Genomic DNA, 23,073 nt, shown 5'->3' on the forward strand with positions numbered 1-23,073 from the left:
TTTTTTTGGCCCTCTGTCTTCTGGCTGAGTGGGGAGAGGCTGCAGGGAGAGGCTTTGGAGCTCTTCATCCTCAGGCTGGGGGGTGCAGGGCTCTGTCCAGGTGGGTGGGAGACTGCTGCAGGGCAAGGAGATGTCTCCTGTTGGAATCCGGGATCAGTTCTGAGCCCTCACTCCAAGGACATTGAATGACTGGAGCAGGGCCAGAGAAGGACAACAAAGCCTGGGAAGGGCCTGGAGAACAGGGCTGGGGAGGAGCAGCTGAGGGAGCAGCTGGGGGTGTTTGGTGTGGAGGAGGCTGAGGGAGACCTCATTGCTCTCTACAGCTCCTGAGAGGAGGCTGGAGCCGGGGGGGGGTTGGTCTCTTTTCTCAAGGAACAAGTGATGGGAAAAGAGCCTCAAGTTGCCACAGCAGAGGTTCAGGTTGGCCATGAGGAACAATTTCCTCCTGGAAAGGGTTGTCCAGGCCTGGCCCAGGCTGCCCAGGGCAGTGGTGCAGTCCCCGTCCCTGGAGGGGTTCCGGAGCTGTGGTGCTGAGGGCCATGGGGCGGTGGTGCCCTGGGGCAGTGCTGGGCTCAAGGTTAGGCTGATGTGAGCTTAAAAAGCTCCTTCCCAACTACATCCTTCCCATCAGGGTGGGACAGGATGAGCTCAGAAGCCTCTCCCACCCACCCCCATTCCATGAGCACCACGGCTCCCCTGGCAGCTCGCACAGCGCAGCCGCCGCCGCTGACCGCCGGTGTGGCGCAGCCGCCCTGGCCCGCGCCCGGCGCCGCTGCCGCGCAGCCGCACAGGCAATGGCCATCCCCGGCCCTTGCTGAGCTGCCGCCGTCGCCCCCGGCGCCGGTTCCCGCTCCGGCCGCGCTCCGCTCCGGGCGGCCTGATGAGGAGGCGGCGGCGGCGGCGGCGCGGCGATGGGCTCGCTGAGCAGCCGGGTGCTGAGGCGGCGGCAGGGCCTCCCGCGGGGCGAGGCGGGCGGCGACGGCCGGGGCGGGAAGAGGAAGCGCGGCGGGGCCGAGGGGCCCGGGGACAGCGACAGCGACGGCGAGGCCGAGCGGGAGGAGCGGTTCCTCAACACTCCCCGCAGGTCCGGCCGCGGAGGACAGCTCGGGGGAAGGGAGCGGGGGGGGGGGGTTGCAGGCCCTGGCCGCCGCCGGGGGACTGTGAGGGGGCGGGCGGCGGGAAGGGGCCGCAGGCAGCGGCGGTCGCGCTGCGCCTCGGGGGCGCTGAGGCAGACGAGGAGGCTGTGTGGGGCTGGCAGGGTCAGGGGAAGGGAGGTTGTGGGGACAGAGGTTGAGACACTTGGGGCCTGGGGCAGCCCTTAAGGGCCTAAGCGACCTGACAGGGTGAGGGGACGGAGGTTGAGGGGACAGAGGTTGAGACTCTTGGGGCCTGGGGCAGCTCTTAAGGGCCTGGCAGGGTTGGGGAAGGAGGTTGTGGGGACAGAGGTTGAGACGCTTAGGGCCTGGGGCAGCCCTTCAGGGCCTGAGTGGCCTGACAGGGTCAGGAGGTTGTTAGGACAGAGGTTGAAACACTTGGGGCCTGGGGCAGCTCTTAGGGCCTGACAGGGTCAGAGGAAGGAGGTTGAGGAGACAGAGGTTGAGACTCTTGGGGCCTGGGGCAGCTCTTCAGGGCCTGAGTGGCCTGGCAGGGTTGGGGGAAGGGAGGTTGAGGGGACAGAGGTTGAGACTCCTGGGACCTGGGGCAGCTCTTCAGGGCCTGAGTGGCCTGGCAGGGTTGGGGAAAGGAGGTTGAGGGGACAGAGGTTGAGACACTTGGGGCCCGAGCCTGTGCTTCAGGGCCTGGCAGGGTCGGGGGAAGGAGATTGAGGGGACAGAGGTTGAGACGCTTAGGGCCTGGGGCAGCCCTTAAGGGCCTGAGCAGCCTGACAGGGTCGGGGGAAGGAGGTTGTGGGGACAGAGGTTGAGACACTTGGGGCCTGGAACAGCTCTTCAGGGCCTGACAGGCTTGGGGGAAGGAGGTTGAGGGGACAGAGGTTGAGACTCCTGGGGCCTGGGGCAGCCCTTAAGGGCTTGAGCAGCCTGGCAGGGTCAGGAGGTTGAGGGGACAGAGGTTGAAGCACTTGGGGCCCAAGCCTGTGCTTCAGGGCCTGGCAGGGTCAGGGAGGGGACGTTATGGGGACAGAGGTTGAGACGCTTTGGGCCCAGGCCCGGACCCGCTGTTCAGGGCCTTGTCGTGAAGGAAGGAGGTGAGGGCAGATGGGGAAAGATTTGGTGTGGGGCTGGGGCAGGGCCTAGCACTGTGTGGCCCTGGAAAGGTCCCAGCAGCAGCTGCAGTAAACAAGAGAAGGGAAGTGAGCACGGGAGGGGGGAGCCCATTCTGGGGAGGAAAAAGGACTTAATAGGAATGTGACTGAAAAGCAGCACGGATTATATCTTCATTTGGGTTGTTTTTCTGTAGGAAAAAATTGAAGAGCACGTCTAAGTACATTTATCAGACTCTGTTCTTGAATGGGGAGAACAGTGACATCAAAATTTGTGCTCTGGGAGAGGAGTGGAACTTGCATAAGATATACTTGTGTCAGGTAAGCAGCTTGCTTCTTACCCACAGCAGCAGCTGTATTTGTAGTTTAAAAACTGCCTGATAAGTGTTCAGTGTGACTTGAGCTTGTTTTCTTTCTCCCATACGGTTCAGATTCAGCTCTATTAGGAAGAAATTCTCAAGTGAGGGTGGGGAGAGACTGGCACAGGTTCCCAGGGAGGCTGTGGCTGCTTCCTGCCTGGAGGTGTTCAAGGCCAGGATGGATGAGGCCCTGAGCAGCCTGGGCTGGTGGGAGGTGTCCCTGCCCATGGCAGGGGCTTGGAACTGGATGAGCTTTGAGGTCCCTTCTAACCCAAACCACTCCATGAATCACCCTTGCTGTGGATGCAGACAGTTAAACAGCTTTAGTTCTGGTGTTGATAGGAAGGTCTGGAAGCAGAGCTGTGGCTTCATGCTTGAGAAGTTTCTCCTCTGTCTCTTGCTGCTTAATTTTCTTAAGCCCACTCATCCTCTGTGAAGGCAGTGCAGCAGATGGTCTGTTGATGCCCTCAGAACAGGTTCTGGTTTACTGAACGTGCCCGAGAGCCTCCTGAGGTGTTGATTGTTTTTGCAGAGCAAAGGAGGCTGCTGACCCAGTTCAGTTGCACTGTTTGGTGGGACCCAGGTAGAGAAGCCTGAAGTGAAGTTGCTGCAGCCAGATCTTTGTATTGGTGTTGATCTGTGGATGAAGGCTTCTTGCTGCTTTGTTGCTTGAGGAAGGCAGCACAGAAGCTCTAGAAAAGAATAAGTCTTGGTGCCTGCCTAGGTGATGTTTCTGCAAGGGCTTTATGTGAGGCTTGCACTAAGGTGAAGCTCTGGGTGTTTGTGTTTGGGGACTGATGCTGCACAGCTCCCTTCACTGTCTGTTCTCTGTCTTCCCTTTGCTATGGCAGAAGCAGGGAAGGATTGTGGCTGTGTCTAGAAGGGACTTTTCCTAAGGGTGCTTAGCATCAGGCCAAGGGGGAATGGTTGGAAGCTGAGGCAGAGCAGGGTTAGGCTGGAGCTGAGGAAGAAGTTCGTCAGCTGGAGGGTGGTGAGAGTCTGGCACAGGCTGCCCAGGGAGGCTGTGGCAGCCTCCTGCCTGGGGGTGTCCAAGGCCAGGTTGGATGAGGCCACGGGCAGCCAAGTCTAGTTGAGAGGTGTCCCTGCCTGTGGTGGGGAGGGTGCAGTAGGTGAGCACTGAGGTCCCTTCCAAGCTGAGCCATTCTGTGATGATGCTGTGCAGCGTAAGCAGGGTGAGCAAGTTGCAGGTTTGTCCTCAGATGGCTGACAGTCTTGAGGTGTTTAATGATCACTGCAATGCTGTGGTTGCTGCTTCTAAAGGTCCTGAAACTACTCCTTAAAACTTAGTGTGGGTTGGTGACCAAAACTGAGTAATGAACCCCTTCTGTGGATATTGTTCTGAAGACACTTGGGGTTAACAATCAATAGTTAAAGCTCTTTTCTAACCAAAATGATTCCATGGCATTTAGATCTGTGGTGATGTTCTGTGGAGATCTTTGTGGGGTGAAATTTTGTGGTTGGCAAATCTCCTAAGTCAGATTTTCATACCTGGTCACTGGAATTGTCTTACTCTACTGAAATACTTTCAGAGGTTAAAAATCTCTCTCTTGACTCTTCATGAAGTTACCCCTCGTCCTCTGCCTCCTGGAGCAGGTATCTCAGCCCGGATGTTTCTTAGTTCACCTGTAGCTTGATAAGGGACAGTAAGGTGCTGCTGTGCTGTGAGTGGCAGATGTGACAAGAGAGGACTTCCTTTTTCTGCTGCTGTTACTGAAATGATCAGTTCTCAAGAGATGGAGGAGCTGGCACAGCTAAGCCTCATGAGGGCTGCCAAGCTGAATGAAGTCCTGTTGGGGAGTACAGCAGCAGAGAAGATGGGTCAAGAAATGGCCAAGAAGGCCAAGGGCATCCTGGGGTGGATTAGAAAGGCTGTGGTGAGGAGGTCAGAGAGGTTCTCCTCCCCCTCTCCTCTGCCCTGCTGAGGCCACATCTGGAACATTGTGTCCAGTTCTGGGCCCCTCAGGTCAAGAGGGACCTCAGGGAACTGCTTGAGAGAGTCCATCCCAGAGGCACAGAGCTGCTGCAGGCAGTGGAACATCTCCTGTGAGGCCAGGCTGAGGGAGCTGGGGCTGGGAGCAGAGGAGCCTGAGGGCTGCCCTCATTGCTGGGGATAAAGCTGTGCAGGGCTGGAGCCAGGCTCTGCTCAGGGATGGCCAAGGACAGCACAAGGGGCACTGGGGGCAAGCTGGAGCAGAGGAGGTGCCAGGGGAACAGAAGGGAAAACTTTGTCCCTGTGAGGATGGCAGAGCCTGGAGCAGGCTGCCCAGAGAGGTTGTGGAGTCTCCTCTGGAGACTTTCCAGAGCCTCCTGGATGTGTTCTGTGTGCCCTGCCCTGGGTGCCCTGCTCTGGCAGGGGGTTGGACTGGATGATCTCCAGAGGTGCCTTCCAACCCCTGCCATGCTGTGACAGCCAGGGGATGTCCCAGAGCTGCAGAGACCTTCAGCCAAGGCACTGAGGCCCCAGCTGGGTTTGATGTTTCTTTGCTGCCCCAGGCTGAGCTGCTGAGTTGGAGGGCTCAGGGCAGATGGTGCTGTACAACTAGACCTTATTTTTCTGATCTCTCAGGTAAACTTCAGTGAGTGATAGCCTCTCATAATGGGCACAGCTGCTGCTGAGAAGGAAAAGCAGGAACCCTAGTAGCACAATGTATTTGGATGGAATCCTATCCAATTCTAGTTTTATTTGCCTTACACTGTGTAATCCCAGGTATCTCTCCATCAGTGGTGTGTGTGTGTGTGTCCTCAGTATGAGACTCCAACTTGTACTGGAATTTGTATGTCTTGCATGCTTCCCTCCCCCCTCAACTCTCCAACTCCCCCTCCAACTGGCATTCCCCTGCTGCCTGCAGGATTTGGTGTCTGCTGATAACATTAAGGATTTAATTGTTGGACTAATTATATCCTCGTTAGTGGTGTGCTTTGTAGGAAAAGAGCTTAGGTGGCTTTTCTGCCCTTTAAAGCTCTTTATTGCCTGATTAGAGGCCTTGCAATTTTCCTCTCTGTGTTCTCCCTTTTCAGAAATAGAACAGCCACAATTAGCCCTTCCCCAAGTGTGTCAGAAGGGGAAAGGTCCTTTCCTACATTGGATTGTGCATAAGGCTAATTAGTCATGGTTTGGACTGGGCTGGTTTTCATTGGAATGAAATCTCTGAGCTCTTTTTTTCTCTTCTCTTCCCTCCTCTAGTCAGGCTACTTTTCCAGTATGTTCAGTGGGTCTTGGAAGGAATCAAACATGAATGTCATAGAGTTGGAGATTCCTGACCAAAACATTGATATAGAAGGTAAGTGGCAGCCTGCTGTCTGAACATAAAGGTAGAGGTTAAGCTGAGCCTGACAAGAGGTTTGTCAGCTAGACTGTTACCTAGAAAGCATAGACCAGGTGATCCTTGGAGTCCCTTCCAGCCTGGCATTACTCTGCTCTGGGGAGACCTCACCTGCAGTGCTGTGTGCAGCTCTGGAGCCCTCAGCACAGGAAGAACATAGACCTGATGGAGGGTCCAGAGGCCAGCAAGATGATCAGGGGTGGAATACCTTTGCTATGGGGACAGGCTGGGGGAGCTGGGGTTGTTCAGGCTGGAGAAGAGAAGGCTCCAGGGATCCCTCAGAGCAGCCTTCCAGTACCTGAGTGGAGATACAAGAAGGCTGCAGAGGGACTGTCCCCAAAGGCCTGCAGGGACTGGACCAGGGGCAATGGTTTGAGATTAGAGCAGAGCAGATTGAGATTGGATGTGAGGAACAAGTTCTGCACCAGGAGGCTGCTGGAACACTGCAACAGGTTGCCCAGGGAGGTGGTTGAGGCTCCATCCCTGGAGATATTCAAGGTCAGGCTCCAGAGGGCTCTGAGCAACCTGCTCCAGTGGAGATGTCCCTGCTGAGTGCAGGGGAGTTGGGCTGGATGAGCTTTGGAGCTCCCTTCCAACCTAAACCATGATTGTGTGATTGTGTTTAAGGGTTCTCTGGTCCTCCCTGCTCAGTGCCATGCCTTGCTCTGACCCTTGTCCTTCTGCTCAGCTCTGCAGGTGGCTTTTGGCTCTCTCTACAGGGATGATGTCTTAATAAAGCCCAGCCGAGTCGTGGCACTTTTGGCAGCTGCCTGCATGCTGCAGCTTGTAAGTACCAACCACACAAGGGCTTTCCTGCTCTCTCTCCAGATACAACCAGAATCTATCCTCCCACACAAATCCCTCCTGCTCTTCCTCAGACCAAGAGGGGAAAACCCCAACTTTAACACCACGGCTTTAAGTCAAACCCTATGAGTAAGATTCAGCTCTGATGCTCAGTGCTGCTTTGAGAATCCTGTCTAGAAACAGATTAAACTAGGTCTGAGCAGCTCCTCTGTTCTGCCCTGTAGGCACTGATTAACCTTCTGGAGCTTCTCTTACCCAGGATGAGAGTCTTTTAAAAACTCTTTTCCTGGGCTACCTTAGTTTGCATTTTCTGGTCAGCATGTGTGGGCCAGGCATGAAAAGTGGCTGTGAACTGCTCAGTCTTTGCCACTTCCTTTTGGAAACTTGGGATATTTGTGGGGGTTTGTTTGTTTGCTTGGTTTGTTTTTTTTTTTTTTTATTTCCTCCCCACAGGATGGCTTAATCCAGCAATGTGGTGAAACAATGAAGGAAACCATTAATGCAAAAACTGTCTGTGGTTATTACAACTCAGCAGGGACCTACGGGCTAGACTCTGTGAAGAAAAAGTAAGGATCCCTTTCTCCAAGCTGCTTCCTGCATTGCTAATTGACACTGGGGGTTTCCAAACACAAAACCATCACCCAAGTGAGTTATTCTCTCTCTTTTTTAAGCTGATAGTTCTGGTGTCCCCAGCAGAAGGAGGACACAGAGCTGCTGGAGTGAGGCCAGAGGAGGCCACAAAGATGGTCCAAGGGCTGGAGCAGCTGTGCTGTGAGGGAGCTGGGGGTGTTCAGCCTGGAGAGGAGAAGGCTCTAGGGGGATCTTAGGCCTGCCTGAAGGGATCCTGCAGGAAGGCTGCAGAGGAACTTTTCTTGAGGGTGTCCAGAGCCAGGCCAAGGGGGAATGGTTTGAAGCTGAGGCAGAGCAGGGTTAGGCTGGGGCTGAGGAAGAAGTTGTTGAGTGTGAGGATGGTGAGAGTCTGGCACAGGCTGCCCAGGGAGGCTGTGGCTGCCTCCTGCCTGGGGGTGTTCAAGGCCAGGCTGGATGAGACCTTGAGCAGCTGAGTCTGGCTGAGAGGTGTCCCTGGGCATGGCAGGGGGTTGGAGGAGATATCTCTGAGGGCCCTTACAGCCTGAGCCATTCTGTGTCTTGGGCCCTGCTTCTCCTGTTTAGTTTTTCAGTTTCTCTGTCCTCAGTCACTGTTAGAGGTGCAGATCAGGGGAGGCTGATTGGCCTCTACTGTGAATGAATTAATCACTGAAGTATTGCAGTAAATATCTTTAGTCTCCTGTGCCTGAAGTCCTGCCTGTGCTCAGTGCCTCTTCTGTCTCTTTGGTGGTCAGAACTTGAGCTGAACTTTATCTTGAGCTAGCAAGAGTCAAACAGTTGGGAGAACAATCACAGAATGCTGAGATTCTGCTAACTGCTTCCTGCTGCTGGGAGCTGGTGGTCTCAGAACTTGTTGAGGCATTAGTAGTGCTTTGAACTGACTCTCACTGTGCCGTGAGAGAAACTAAATGGAAGTTGAAGAGCTGCAGAAGGCTTGCTGGTGAACTTCCTGCTTTGGAAGAGCTCTCCTTCCTGTTTGTGTGCTCATGGCTGCAGGAGTGTTGCCACAGATAAAACATGAAGGTTTTAATTCCTTGCTCCTAATCCAGGTGCCTTGAGTGGCTCTTGAATAACCTGATGACTCACCAGAGTGTTGAACTCTTCAAAGAACTCAGGTATGGAGGCTTTGGTTATCTTTCAGTGTTGAAGGTCCTGATCCTCTCATCATGCTCTGGAGCATCTCTGCTGTGGCAACAGGCTGAGGGAGCTGGGGCTGTTCAGCCTGAAGAAGAAAGGCTCCAGGGAGACCTTAGAGCTGCCTTCCAGGATTTAGAAGGGACTACAGGAGAGCTGGGGAGGGACTTGTTACAGAGGCATGGAGTGATAGGCCAAGGGGGATGGCTTCAAGCTGGATTGAGCTGGGACATTAGGAAGACATTCTTGACAGTGAGGGTGGTGAAGCACAGAAACAGGTTGCCTGGAGAGGTTGTGGAAGTGTTGAAGGCCAGGTTGGATGGAGCCTGGAGCAGCCTGGGCTGGTGGGAGGTGTCCCTGCCCATAGCAGGGTGTTGGACCTGGATGATCTTGAAGGTCCCTTCCAACCCAACCATTCTGTGATTCTAAGATTGTTCCAAAGCACAGAGCTGTTGCTTCCTTCCCTGCTTTTCTCTCTATTATCTCATGAGTTTATGAATTCTTTTCCAGCATTAACCTCATGAAGCAGCTGATCAGCTCCTCCAACCTGTTTGTGATGCAAGTGGAGATGGATGTGTACACTGCTCTCAAGAAGGTACTTGGCAGAGGGACTGCTGGGGGGCTCCATGGAGCTGCACTTTAGAATAGTAGCAGAACTTCAACCTTTTGGTGCTTACTGAAAGAATTTAGCAGAGTATCAGAATCTCTGTAGGAAGAAATGGGTTATGAAAGTATTCCTGCAGTAATAAATCTCTTCCTTGTTTGCAAAGCCCCTTGAGGACCTCACCTGGGTCTGTTTCTTTTCCCAGTGGATGTTCCTTCAGCTTGTGCCTTCCTGGAATGGCTCTTTGAAGCAGCTCTTAGCTGAAGCTGATGCCTGGTTTGCCAAGAGGAGGAAAGGTGGGATTCAGTGGCACAGGACAGTTCTCCTCCATGTTTCCCCTGGGAAGAGTCCCCAGCAGCAGATTCTTAACACCTATAAAACCCTGAGACCACTTTGTCACTGATTGTGGAGCTGTTGTGAAGTGAGCAGGCAGCTGGCACTGCTCTGTCCCTGTGTGTTCAAAGGAGCAGCCACAGCCACACTCTGTGCTTGCTTTGGCTGCTGGTCAGTCAGGAGGAGCTTCTGTTGCCTTCTCACTGGAAAACCTTAGTGGAGGACAAGAGCTGGAGCAGGTCAGGAGACCACGAAGATGGTCAGAGGCTGCAGAACCTCCCTTTGTTGGGGACAGGCTGAGGGAGTTGGGGCTGTTCAGCCTGGAGAGGAGAAGGCTCCAAGGAGACCTGAGAGCAGTCTTCCAGTACCTCCAGGAGAGCTGGGGAGGGACTTGGGACAAGGGCTGGGAGTGCCAGGATGAGGGACAATGGCTTTGAGCTGGGAGAGAGGAGATTGAGACTGGAGAGGAGGAAGAAATTCTCTCCAGTGAGGCTGGGGAGAGACTGGCACAGGTTGCCCAGGGAGGCTGTGGCTGCCTCCTGCCTGGAGGTGTTCAGGGCCAGGCTGGATGAGGCCCTGAGCAAGCTGGGCTGGTGGGAGGTGTCCCTGGGCATGGCAGGGGCTTGGAGCTGGATGAGCTTTGAGGTCCCTTCCAACCCAACCCACTCTGGCATTCAGAAGAGGAAAGCTTTGGTTTGACATCTCTGTAGGGATTTAATGCAATTTCCTAATCTTAGCTGCAAGCAGGTTTTGGGGGGAGGGGTGGGGGGGAAGTTGTTGCCTGTCCATCTGAACTCTTTGATTTAATCATTTGAAAACTCAGTCCCAGATATACATAGGGGAAAGGATGTGGGGGGAAAAAATAAGTTGTAATGAGGTGCTGTGCCCTGCAGATTTTGAGGAGGATGTGGCATTCCTGGAGGCAGAGCAGGGCAGAGCCTTCCTGCCTGTGTTCTCACACCTGCGGCTGCAGTACATCATCAGTGACTTGGCGTCAGCCAGGATCGTCGAGAGAGATGCTCTGATCCCCTCAGGTGAGTGAGCACTCAGCCAGCCACTGCTGCTTGCTTTTTCCCAGCACATCCCACCCAGAGCAGCTGGGAAGGTCTGGGTCCCCTCACAGCTTTTGCTGCCCCTGTGTTGAGCTCAGAGCTGTCTGCACTGGGGCTGAGCAGCCAGCAGAGCTGGCGGCGGTGGAAGATTCAGACACACACAGCACCTTAGCAGTGTGGAAATGACCCCAGAGCCCCAGGCATGCAGCAGAACGCTCAAAAGAGGAACAAAATCCCTCAAAAAGATCAGGACCCCCCTGAAAAGAGCAGAGCAAGCACCTCAAAGGAGCAGGAACCCCCTGAACAGAGCAGCAAGCACCTCAAAAAGAGCAGGAACCCCCTGCAAAGAGCAGCAAGCACCTCAAAAAGAGCAGGAACCCCCTGAAAAGAGCAGCAAGCACCTCAAAAAGAGCAGGAACCCCCTGAACAGAGCAGCAAGCACCTCAAAAAGAGCAGGAACCCCCTGAACAGAGCAGCAAGCACCTCAAAAAGAGCAGGAACCCCCTGAACAGAGCAGCAAGCACCTCAAAAAGAGCAGGAACCCCCTGAACAGAGCAGCAAGCACCTCAAAAAGAGCAGGAACCCCCTGAACAGAGCAGCAAGCACCTCAAAAAGAGCAGGAACCCCCTGAACAGAGCAGCAAGCACCTCAAAAAGAGCAGGAACCCCCTGAACAGAGCAGCAAGCACCTCAAAAAGAGCAGGAACCCCCTGAACAGAGCAGCAAGCACCTCAAAAAGAGCAGGAACCCCCTGAACAGAGCAGCAAGCACCTCAAAAAGAGCAGGAACCCCTGACAGAGCAGCAAGCACCTCAAAAGAGCAGGAACCCCCTGAACAGAGCAGCAAGCACCTCAAAAAGAGCAGGAACCCCCTGACCAGAGCAGCAAGCACCTCAAAAAGAGCAGGAACCCCCTGAACAGAGCAGCAAGCACCTCAAAAAGAGCAGGAACCCCCTGAACAGAGCAGCAAGCACCTCAAAAAGAGCAGGAACCCCCTGAACAGAGCAGCAAGCACCTCAAAAAGAGCAGGAACCCCCTGAACAGAGCAGCAAGCACCTCAAAAAGAGCAGGAACCCCCTGAACAGAGCAGCAAGCACCTCAGAAAGAGCAGGAACCCCCTGAACAGAGCAGCAAACCCTCTGAAAAGGGCAAAAAGCCCTCTCAAAGGAGCAAAACTCACTGGGCCCCAGTTGTTTTCTCACCATTTACCTTTCCACCACGAGCCAGGTAGCTTTGGGTGGGATTTGGAATGACACCTGGAAGTGAAAAGCCAAAGCAGAAGGTGCTGGGAACTCTTGGCAGCTCTTCAGCTGTTGCTTGCTGCCAGATGTTTAGGAGGCTGTGGAGGAGATGAAATAAATGTTAGTGATGTGTTTAGATAGCTACAAATCAACCTAATTAATGATTAGGCTGGAAACGAGCTCTCAAGTTGAGCTTCTCCACCTCCATTCCCATCCCCTGTCACATGGATCTCCCACCCCTTCTTTTCCTGCTTGGTTTTCCTTTGCTCTCTTTCTTTTCCTCCCTCCCCAGAGTGAGTTGTGCTCCTTGTGACAATGTTTGCAGTCCTCAAGCTCTTACCCTTGAGTTTGGTCCCTGGGCTCCTTGCTCCCTATTTTGGTGTCCCCTCAGCACAGCTCAGTCCTGGCACTGAACCTTGCACCTCTCCCTTCTGGCTGTTGGCTTTCCCAGCTCTCATCTGCACAGCTTGCAGCAGCTTGCAGTTCTCTGTACCTGTCCTCACCATAACTCTCCACTGCCCTGTGTCTCTGATGTCTCTTTCTAGGTGTAATTGGCAAATAGCAATTAATCCTGTTGTTAATGAGCTCTTTGACACTCTTAGAACCTCTTGACCACCAGTGTGCTTGTCAGAGAAGCACAGAATGGGTTGGGTTGGAAGGGTCCTCAAAGCTCATCCAGCTCCAAGCCCCTGCCATGGGCAGGGACACCTCCCACCAGCCCAGGCTGCTCAAGGCCTCATCCAGCCTGGCCCTGAACACCCCCAGACAGGAGGCAGCCACAGCCTTCCTGGGCAGCCTGTGCCAGTCTCTCCCCAGCCTCACTGCAAAGAATTTCTTCCTCATCTCCAGTCTCAATCTCCTCTCTCCCAGCTCAAAGCCATTCTCCCTCATCCTGGCACTCCCAGACCTTGTCCCAAGTCCCTCCCCAGCTCTCCTGGAGCCCTTCAGGTCCTGCAAGGCTGCTCTGAGGTCTCCCTGGAGCCTTCTCCTCTCCAGCCTGAACAGCCCCAACTCTCCCAGCCTGGCCCTACAGGGGAGGTTCTGCAGCCTCTGCTCATCTTGGTGGCCTCCTCTGGACATGCTCCAGCAGTTCCAGGTCCTTCTTGTGCTGGGGACCAGCACCAGCACAGGGTGTCCCCAGATAATTAAGGTCCTTTCCAACCCAAACCATTCTATGCACTGAAATATTGGAAGGATGTGGCTGCCAGAGGCTGATTCACAGCTCCCTGTGCCAGGGGTTCTTATGTTGGCTCCTTCCTCACTAGAAATCTGTCCATCCCTTGAGGAAAAGGAGCAGCCTCTCCTGCTTGCATGTCCTGGCTCTCCCTGCTCCCACCTTGGTTTGAATTAATAGATGGAGAAGAAACTGATTCTGCATTAGTCCTGACAAAGTCAAGTAGAGAGGAACTGGGATGTCAGGGCTCAAAACAAGGCCTCACTGCCAGAAGGACTTTGAGGGCTGGAGCAGGGCCAGAGAAGGGAACAGAGCTGGGGAAGGGTCTGGAGAAGAGGCTGGGGAGCAGCAGCTGATGGAGCTGGGGGGGTTGAGGCTGGAGAAGAGGAGGCTGAGGGAGACCTCATTGCTCTCTGCAGCTCCTGAGAGGAGGCTGGAGCCGGGGGGGGTTGGGCTCTGCTCCCAGCTGATGGAAAGAGGAAAAAGTGTCCTGGAATTGTGCCAGAGGAGGGTTAGGTTGGACATAAGGAAAAATGTCTTTGCTGCAAGAGTGGTCAGGGACTGGCACAGGCTGCCCAGGGAGGTGGTGGTGTCTCCATCCCTGGAGGTGCTCCAGAACCCTGTGGCCCTGGCCCATGGGGCCATGGGTTGGTGCCCGTGGTGGTGCTGGGTTGATGCTGGACTGGGTGAGCTCAGAAGGTTTTTCCAACCCAAACCATTCTCTCTTTTTTCCCCAAACCTGGCTGCTGCAGTGGTTCCTGAACAGCAGGTGGAGGCAGTGCCTCGCAGAGCCCAGCAGCTGCTGGGGGCCGGCAGATGGAGCAGTTCCTGGCCTCCAGCAGGTCCCAGCCTGTTGTGTTGTGCAGCAGCAAGCCCTGGGGAGTGCTCTGCCCTTCCGTTTGATGTGCTGCAGTAAACAGGATGCAGTTGACCCCAGATGGGTGCAGATGGTACTCCAAGTGCTCAGGTGTCCTTCATTCTGTCATAAAAACAAATAGCTGTGGGTGAATGACCCCCTGGAGCCTCAGGGGAGTGCTGGGGCTGATTGCTTTGTGAAGTGGCTTTATCAGCAGTGAATCAGGAGCTGCCACCCAGAAACTTGCACTTGACTTCCTTCTCTTCATGTCCCTTAGAGCTGTGATTTAGAGTCACAGACTGCAGCAGGTTGGAAGGGACCCTCCAAGGGCATCCCTCCTTGCACTCAGCAGGGACATCTCCAGCTGGATCAGGCTGCCCAGGGGCACATCCAGGCTGACCTTGAATGTCTTCAGGGATGGGCAGCCTGTCCCAGTGTCTCCCCACCCTCACTGTGCACAACTCCCTCCTGATGTCCAAACTAACTCTGCCCTGCTCCAGTTCCAAACCATTGCCTCTCATCCTATCCCCACAGCCCCTTCTGAGCAGTCCCTCCCCAGCCTGCCTGTAGGCTCCCTGCAGATATTGAAATGCAGCTCTGAGGTCTGCCTGGAGCCTTCTCTTCTCCAGGCTGAGCAGCCCCAACTCTTCCAGCATTTCCTTGCTGCTTTTCAGGAGCTCAGTGTTGTGACTTCCCTCAAAGCCAGCAGTGGGAAGAGTGTTTCTTCAGATATCAGGGAATTCATTCTTTGTCCTTATTGACCAAGAGTGGAGAATTTTCACCTAATTCAGAAGGTGTCAGAGGGCAAAATGTTTGCTCTTGCTTGGTTGAATAGTTGCTAAGCTGTGAGAAAAGCTGAAAGAGCCTTGATTGGAGTAGGTGAGAGGTGAGGTGATGGCAGTGTGTGAGTGTGTGCTTAGTGCAGGAGTGCAGCTGAGGTTTGGACTCTCCCACTGATTGCTAATTAAGAAAAAAGATAAATAAAAGGCTTGGATTCTATGAGCTGGGAGGGAAGCAAAGCAGCAGGTGGGGACCTCTGGGTGTGTATGAAGGGCTGGTAACTACCTGCTAGTGCTTGTGACCTGGCAGCAGTGTGTGGCCAAGAGCTGCCTTAAGGAGAGGAACTTTTCATAGAATCCTAGAGTGGCTCAGGTTGGAATGGACCTCAAAGCTCATCCAGTGCCAAGCCCCTGCCATAGGCAGGGACACCTCCCACCAGCCCAGGCTGCTCAAGGTCTCATCCAGCCTGGCCCTGAACACCTCCAGGAACACAGCCTCCCTGGGCAGCCTGTGCCAGATTCTCACCAACCTCACACTCAACAACTTCTTCCTCAGCTCCACTCTGACCCTGCTCTGCCTCAGCTCCAAACCATTCCCCCTTGGCCTGGCTCTGGACACCCTCAGCAAAAGTTCCTCTGCAGCCTTCCTGCAGGATCCCTTCAGGTCCTGGCAGGCAGCTCTGAGGTGCCCCTGGAGCCTTCTCCTCTCCAGGCTGCACACCCCCAGCTCCCTCAGCCTGTGCTCACAGCAGAGCTGCTCCAGCATTTGGATCATCTTTGTGGCCTCCTCTGGCCTCACTCCACAGCTCTGTGTCCTTCCTGTGCTGGGGACAGCAGAGCTGGAGGCAGGATTAGAGGTGAGGTCTGAGCAGAGCAGAGCCCAGGGGCAGAATCCCCTCTCCTGCCCTCTGCCCACACTCCTCTGGCTGCAGCCCAGCTCACAGCTGCCTGTGGGCTGCAGGAGGGCACTGCTGGCTTATCATACCTCCATAGCTGTTGATAGTGAACTTCCAAACAGGCTGTTGGCTCCCAGCACCCTGTGTTTGGGGGCAGAGGGTCCACAAAGGTGGAGACTGCTGGGTGGTCTGTGCTGTGGTGGGAGGTGAAGCAGACCATGTTGAGCAGCTGAAGGAAGTGATGTCTTCTCTTTTTCTTTTCTCCACCTTGTCTGGTTGTTGGAGAAAGTTTTAATGCTGCAGGAGGGATTCAGAGCAGAGAGTTTGTTCCTTGTGTGCACAGAAAAGGTTTGAGAGAAACACAAAGTGGTGGTGTCTGGAAGAAGGGTTCACTGTTAGCTAGGGTTGAACAATGGCAGCTGAAATAGATTGGTGCAAGAGAAGCTGCTCTGCCTTCTGATCTCATTTGGTTTCCCTTCTCTCACCTCCATTCTCTGTTCCTCCCCTTGGTTTTATACTTTCCACAGTGCTTTGGTCAATCTCTCTTCTGGTCCTGTTGCACTCTCATCTTCACTCTGGAGCTAGCAGGGCAAGGCCTGGCTTTAATTCTTGCATCTGGGACCTACAAAACTGTCTCAGCACTTTGATCTCGCTGCTTCTCCCTTCTCTCACCTCCATCAGTGCCTGTTCTGGGGGGAGAGGGCTTCCCCCTGCCATCTCAGGGCACTCTTCCACAGGCTTTCTTTTCCTCCATGACCTTGTGTGCTCACTGAACTCACAGGCTGTGCTGCTGGGTGCCTCTGAGCCCTTCTGTGGACCTGCCTTAGGACCTGGATCAGTTTTTGTTTAGGTTTACTCCTTGGCTGCAGCTGATAAAATCTTGATGGCTCTCAGGAAGCCCTGATTTGTGGCTGTTCCTGGTAGGGGACAATTCCTGTTTGCTTCTGCTGTGTCCCTGCTGAGTCACTGCCTCCTTTACCTTTTGATTCTCTTTCCTTCTTGTTTAGCTTGTGTGGAGGTCTGGTGGGGGTTAGAAAGCAGCATCTCCTCCCCAGAGCTTGGGAGCAGAGCTGTGGGTGCTGGGGGCCGGAGCCGGGCAGGGCTGTGGGTGCTGAGGGCCGGAGCCGGGCAGGGCTGTGGGTGCTGAGGGCCGGAGCCGGGCAGGGCTGTGGGTGCTGAGGGCCGGAGCTGGGCAGGGCTGTGGGTGCTGGGGGCCGGAGCTGGGCAGGGCTGTGGGTGCTGGGGGCCGGAGCTGGGCAGGGCTGTGGGTGCTGGGGGCCGGAGCTGGGCAGGGCTGTGGGTGCTGAGCCGGGCAGGGCTGTGGGTGCTGGGGGTCTGAGCCGGGCAGGGCTGTGGGTGCTGAGGGCCGGAGGCGGGCAGGGCTGTGGGTGCTGAGGGCCGGAGCTGGGCAGGGCTGTGGGTGCTGGGGGCCGGAGCTGGGTAGGGCTGTGGGTGCTGAGGGCTGGAGCTGGGCTCCATCCCAGGCAGTGGTCAATGCTGAGCTGCTGCAGCCCTGAGTTCCCTGCTGTGAGCTGCTGCTTGGTGCCTGTCCCGCTGCTCCTGCGGCCTGGTGGTGCAGCAGCCCAGGGCCAGCTTTGCTCAGCCCAGCAGTTCATGCCCCTTGGTGATTCCAGTGCCATTTGCTGTCTGTGTTTCAGATGTTGATGACCATCCATGCCCCCTCCCCAGCTGCAGAGACCCCTCCCAGCTGATTTGTGTTTTTTTGGTTGTAGAGTGGCTGTGCTCTGTTTACAAACAGCAGTGGTTTGCCATGCTCAGAGCAGAACAGGACAATGACACTGGGTAGGTACTGCTCAGCTTGCCTTCCTTTCTCTCTTCCATTGGAACCCTTCCTCCCCTTCCATTCTGACCCGAGGGGAGCTCCCTGGAGAGCAGTGGGGGGAGCACACTGGAGTGGCTGTGAGCTCTCTGGAGCAGGCTGTCCCCTCGGGCTGGCTGAGCTCCTGTCCTTCAGACAGCAGAGCTCTGAGTGCTGTGAGCAGAGGCGAAGGCTGGGGAGGGATGTTCTGTGCTGTTAGCACTGCTCAGCAGGCTGTGCCAGGGATGTGTGCCCAGGCTGTGCAAGGGGAACTTGTTAGCCTCAGATCTGAAGAAAGAGTGCAGCAGATGGAGAAGAACCCTCCTGCCCCGCTGCCTGCCTGCCTGCTCGGTGCCCCGCTGCCTGCCTGCCTGCCTGGTGCCCCGCAGCCTGCCTGCCTGCCTGGTGCCCCGCAGCCTGCCTGCCTGCCTGGTGCCCCGCAGCCTGCCTGGTGCCCCGCAGCCTGCCTGGTGCCCCGCAGCCTGCCTGGTGCCCCGCAGCCTGCCTGCCTGGTGCCCCGCAGCCTGCCTGCCTGCCTGGTGCCCCGCAGCCTGCCTGCCTGGTGCCCCGCTGCCTGCCTGCCTGCCTGGTGCCCCGCTGCCTGCCTGCCTGGTGCCCCGCTGCCTGCCTGCCTGCCGGGTGCCCCGCTGCCTGCCTGCCTGCCGGGTGCCCCGCTGCCTGCCTGCCTGCCGGGTGCCCCGCTGCCTGCCTGCCTGCCTGCCTGCCTGGTGCCCCGCAGCCTGCCTGCCTGCCTGCCTGCCTGGTGCCCCGCAGCCTGCCTGCCTGCCTGCCCGGTGCCCCCCTGCCTGCCTGCCTGCCTGCCCGGTGCCCCCCTGCCTGCCTGCCTGCCTGCCCGGTGCCCCGCTGCCTGCCTGCCTGCCTGCTCGGTGCCCCCCTGCCTGCCTGCCTGCCTGCCTGCCTGCCTGGTGCCCCGCAGCCTGCCTGCCTGCCTGCCTGCCTGCCTGCCTGGTGCCCCGCAGCCTGCCTGCCTGCCTGCCTGGTGCCCCGCTGCCTGCCTGCCTGCCTGCTCGGTGCCCCCCTGCCTGCCTGCCTGCTCGGTGCCCCGCTGCCTGCCTCCTCTCTGGGCTAGGTGTGCAAGAGGCTGTGGTGTGCCTGTCACTGTATCCCCATACAACAACCTGTCAAGTTCTGTTGATGCAGAGCTAGCTCCATGCTAACCTTTGTCCTGCCTCTCCCCTCCCAGTCTCCCAGGCCCAGCACCCAGCAGGACTTGGCACCCAGTGATGTGTTCACCTTGTTCCTGCCTGATGGCACAGCCTTCCCCCTCCCAGTGCTCCTGTTTGACAGCTCCCTGCAGGGCCACCTCCTCCTCCTAAGCACTGACTGCAGCCATCTCCACACCACAGACCCTCTGCTTCCCCTGATCCTGGCTGTCTCCTGCCTTTCCTCCTTCCCAGAATCGGTGCTGCACTCCTGGCATTGCACTGCCATGAGGAGCTTCCCTGGCAGCTGTGCCCCCCTGGCTGCTGCCTGTGCCCCCCTGCCTGCTGCAGACTTGGCTTTCTGGAGGTGGTGGTGGTTTGGGCAGCAGGGCACCTAACTGAGTGAATCCTGCCTGGGTGTGATCACAGACTGCTTCCCTTCTTGCCCTTGTTCCAGTGCCACCTCACACTGAGCCAAGTCCCTTAATCTCTTTCTAAATATGGAAACTATGGCAGAATCCCAGCACAGTGTAGATTGGAAGGGACCTCTGGAGCTCATCCAGCCCAACCTCCTGCTCCAGCAGCTTCCCAGGGGCACCATGGCCAGGGGGGGTTGGAAGCTCTCCACACAAGGACACTCCACAACCTCTCTGGGCAGCCTGCTCCAGCCCTCCAGCACCCTCACAACAAACTCCTCCTCTCCAGGTGGCACCTCCTGGGTGCCATTCTGTGCCCCTTGCCCTGTCCCTGGGCACCAGTGAGCAGTCTGGCCCCAGCCTCTTGCCCCCCACAGCTCCTTTAGCTCTTGCTGAGCATTGCTCAGCTCCCCTCTGGGGCTGCTCTTCTGCAGGCTCTCAGCCCCAGGGCTCTCAGCCTTTGCTCCTCCCAGAGCTGCTCCAGGCCCCTCAGCAGCTTCCCAGCCTGCCCTGGACTCTCTCCAGCACTTCCCAGGCTCTGCAACTGGGGAGCCCAGACCTGGAGGCAGGACTGCAGCTGTGGCCTGCCCAGGGCAGAGCAGAGCAGAGGGGCAGCAGAACCTCCCTTGCCCTGCTGCCCACACTCTTCTCCATGCCCCCCAGGACACCACTGAGGCCTTCTTGCCCCCCAGGGCACATTGCTGGCTCCTGGGCACTTTCTTGGCCCCCAGCACTCCCAGCTCCTTCTCCTGCAGCTGCTTCCCAGCAGGCCCTTGCCCTGCTTTTGAACCTCCTGAGGTTTCTCTTCCCCAGCTCTGCAGCCTGCCCAGGGCTCCCTGGATGCCAGCACAGCCTGGGGGTGTCAGGCACTGCTCCCAGTCTGGTGCTATCAGCCAACTAGCTCAGGGTCTCCTCTGTTACTGCCTTTATCTTCTCTCAGTTCTTGATGTGCTTTGTGAGCAATAATTGTCAGGTCAGGAGGTTACAGGATCCTGGTTCACTGAGTTTTGAAAGGGAACAGATTTCTTTGTTCTCTCCTGGTTCCATTGGCCCAGCAGTGGCTGGGCAGACGTGAGGGAGTTTGGTCAGTGATGGCTGCACCTCACTGCAGGCTGGGAAGTGAGAGAGGCCTGGACTCATTTGGGCTGGAAGAGACCTTTCAGATCTTCAGGTCCAAACATTAACCCAACCCTGCCAAACCCACCTCCTCCAGCCTGGCCTTGAACACCCCCAGGCAGGAGGCAGCCACAGCCTCCCTGGGCAGCCTGTGCCAGACTCTCACCACCCTTGCAACGAAGAACTTCCTCAGCTCTGCTCTAACCCTGCTCTGCCTCAGCTCCAAACCATTCCCCCTTGGCCTGGCTCTGGACACCCTCAGCAAAAGTTCCTCTGAAGCCTTCCTGCAGGATCCCTTCAGGTCCTGGCAGGCAGCTCTGAGGTGCCCCTGGAGCCTTCTCCTCTCCAGGCTGCACACCCCCAGCTCCCTCATCCTGTGCTCACAGCAGAGCTGCTCCAGCCCTGGGATCATCTTTGTGGCCTCCTCTGGCCTCACTCCACAGCTCTGTGTCCTTCTCCTGCTGGGGACACCAGAGCTGGGTGCAGTGTTCATTGCCAAGGCCTTTCCCTGGCAGCAGTGGGTAGCAGAACTGCAGAGTTTCTTCTCTCTGACTTTCAGTAGCTTCCAGGGTGGCATCCAGGCTGCTGTGAGTTTGAGGCTGGGCTGCTTGTCCTTGGACTTGGTGTTCTCTGGAGCTGTGTGGGAGGCAGAGGGGGGGTAGGGGGGTGCCCATGGAGTGTTCCCCTGTGGCTCTCTGCAGCTCAGCTGTGGTGGCTCCAGGCCACAGCTCATGATCCCCAAGCAGCTCAGCTGTCAGTGATGTGCTGAGCTCATTGCCTTGGCTTCTTGGCACCCTGCAAGGAGAGGCCTGTGGCTCAGAGGGCTTGGGAGGGAGGATGTGCAACTGTTCCTTTGTGTTGAAGCAAAGGTTTGTGGACATTGGGGCAAGAAGAGCAACTCCTGCTTTGTGCAGCTCTGCCTGCACTGCCACCTTGACTCCTGTCTTCCCAGAGATGCTACAGGAGATGGGAGACCTGAAGGTGGAGGTGGGGGAGAAGCTGGAAAGGAGCCAGCAATGGGCACTGCCAGTGCCCATTGCCAGAGATGGGAGAGAGGGGATCCTGCCCCCTCTGCTCTGCTGAGACCTCACCTGCAGGGCTGTGTCCAGCTGTGGGCCCCCTGCACAAGAGAGGCCTGGAGCTGATGGAGAAGGTCCAGAGGAGGCCACAAAGATGATCAGAGAGCTGGAGAAGCTCTGCTATGGGGACAGGCTGGGAGGAGAGTTGGGGCTGTTGAGCCTGGAGAAGGCTCCAAGGGAGATCTCAGAGCTGCATTTCAATACCTGCAGGGGACCTGCAGGCAGGCTGGGGAGGGACTGTTCAGAAGGGGCTGTGGGGATAGGACCAGGGGCAAGGGTTTGAAACTGGAGCAGGGCAGAGTTAGGTTGGACATCAGGAGGGAGTTGTGCACAGTGAGGGTGGGGAGACACTGGGACAGGCTGCCCAGGGCTGGGGTTGAGGCCCCATCCCTGTGGACAGAGTCTGGCTGTGTCCCTGGGCATCCTGATCCAGCTGGAGCTGTCCCTGCTGAGTGCAGGGGGTTGGACAAGATGCCCTTGGAGGGTTCCTTCCAACCTGCTGCATTCTGTGACTCTACTTTTGCACCCCATGAGCAAGGCTCTGTTTTCATAGCCTACCAGGTGCAGATGCAGGGCAGCAGCCACCTGCATGGCTGAATCCTTTCTAGTCCCTGGCACTGGTGCAGAACTTGGCAGCTCACTAGGCATCTCCTGGGCTGCTCTGAGTGGTTAAAGCTGGGAGTTTTGTTCATGGGACAGTTTGGGATGGGAAGGATCCAGGGAGGTCATGTACTGGAAGCTCTGCTCACAGAAGGGTCAGTGGTGTGCTCAGCCCAGCTGTACTCAAGGCTGTTCATCTTTCCCCTCACTGCCAGAAGGATTGAGGGCTGGAGCAGGGCCAGAGAAGGGCAACAGAGCTGGGGAAGGGTCTGGAGAGCAGGGCTGGGGAGGAGCAGCTGAGGGAGCTGGAGAAGAGGAGACTGAGGGAGACCTCATTGCTCTCTACAGCTCCTGAGAGGAGGCTGGAGCCAGGGGGGGTTGGGCTCTGCTCCCTAGGAACAAGTGACAGGACAAGAGGTTGTCAAGGCCTGGCCCAGGCTGTCCAGGGCAGTGGTGGAGTCTCCATCCCTGGAGGGCTTTCAGAGCTGAGGGCTCTGGTTTGGTGAGGCTGCTGCAGGAGCTGAGGGAGGGAATAGTTGTGTCTGAGCATCATGGACTGGTGTCTGCATTCTGTGTCACTAATGAAACAGAAATAATTTATCACTAGGGCTGGAATTGAGGTCAGCTCCATCAGCAGTGCTGCTGAGAGCACAGCTTGGATGGGTTTGCTTAGCATGGGGACCTCTGCTTAGCTGACAGAGTAGGGTGATGCAGAGGAGGCCACCAAGATGAGCAGAGGCTGCAGAACCTCCCCTGTGGGGCCAGGCTGGGAGAGTTGGGGCTGTTCAGGCTGGAGAGGAGAAGGCTCCAGGGAGACCTCAGAGCAGCCTTCCAGTACCTGAAGGGCTCCAGGAGAGCTGGGGAGGGACTTGGGACAAGGGCTGGGAGTGCCAGGATGAGGGACAATGGCTTTGAGCTGGGAGACAGGAGACTGAGACTGGAGATGAGGAAGAAATTCTTGAGAGTGATGCTGGGGAGAGACTGGCACAGGTTGCCCAGGGAGGCTGTGGCTGCCTCCTGCCTGGAGGTGTTCAGGGCCAGGCTGGATGAGGCCCTGAGCAGCCTGGGCTGGTGGGAGGTGTCCCTGCCCATGGCAGGGGCTTGGAGCTGGATGAGCTTTGAGGTCCCTTCCACCCCAACCCGTTCCATGTAATTTATGAACACAGCCCTGGAAATCCAAGGCTGGTGACTGCTGCTGGCTCTGCCAGGCTGTTCTGGGTGGCAAAGCAGCAGTGGAAACTGTTGAGTGTACCAAGTTCACCTTGGTGTAGGGTGACAGTTTCCAGAGCTCATGGCAATCCATGACCACTGTGGTGAACTTTTTGTAACCCAGCTGCTTGAGAAATCTTCCACAAGCTCTCTGGGGCTGCTTCTCCACAGCACTGCTGCTCTGCAGCCCTTTGCTGGAGCTCTGCTCTGTGTGCACAGGAAATGGACATGAGCCACACCTCGAGTTCTGGGCTCAGTTCTGGGCCC

At 56.6% G+C, this 23,073-nt stretch overlaps 1 protein-coding gene across 1 annotated transcript in view; it reads left to right on the forward strand.

The window, feature by feature from the left end:
- Nucleotides 1–911: 911 nt before the first annotated feature.
- The window catches only part of GMCL1 (germ cell-less 1, spermatogenesis associated), a 28,772-nt gene continuing 6,610 nt past the window's right edge, over nucleotides 912–23,073 (forward strand). Inside the window, exons 1-11 of the mRNA XM_054396644.1 lie at nucleotides 912–1,063; nucleotides 2,047–2,070; nucleotides 2,419–2,542; nucleotides 5,786–5,882; nucleotides 6,613–6,710; nucleotides 7,182–7,294; nucleotides 8,387–8,452; nucleotides 8,982–9,066; nucleotides 9,281–9,371; nucleotides 10,302–10,442; nucleotides 17,138–17,207. Of these exons, the coding sequence (XP_054252619.1) occupies nucleotides 912–1,063; nucleotides 2,047–2,070; nucleotides 2,419–2,542; nucleotides 5,786–5,882; nucleotides 6,613–6,710; nucleotides 7,182–7,294; nucleotides 8,387–8,452; nucleotides 8,982–9,066; nucleotides 9,281–9,371; nucleotides 10,302–10,442; nucleotides 17,138–17,207 (1,061 nt within the window). The remainder of the gene's footprint in view (nucleotides 1,064–2,046; nucleotides 2,071–2,418; nucleotides 2,543–5,785; nucleotides 5,883–6,612; nucleotides 6,711–7,181; nucleotides 7,295–8,386; nucleotides 8,453–8,981; nucleotides 9,067–9,280; nucleotides 9,372–10,301; nucleotides 10,443–17,137; nucleotides 17,208–23,073) is intronic.

Source organism: Indicator indicator, chromosome 38 (assembly GCF_027791375.1).
Source record: "Indicator indicator isolate 239-I01 chromosome 38, UM_Iind_1.1, whole genome shotgun sequence".
NCBI classification, from domain to species: Eukaryota; Metazoa; Chordata; class Aves; order Piciformes; family Indicatoridae; genus Indicator; species Indicator indicator.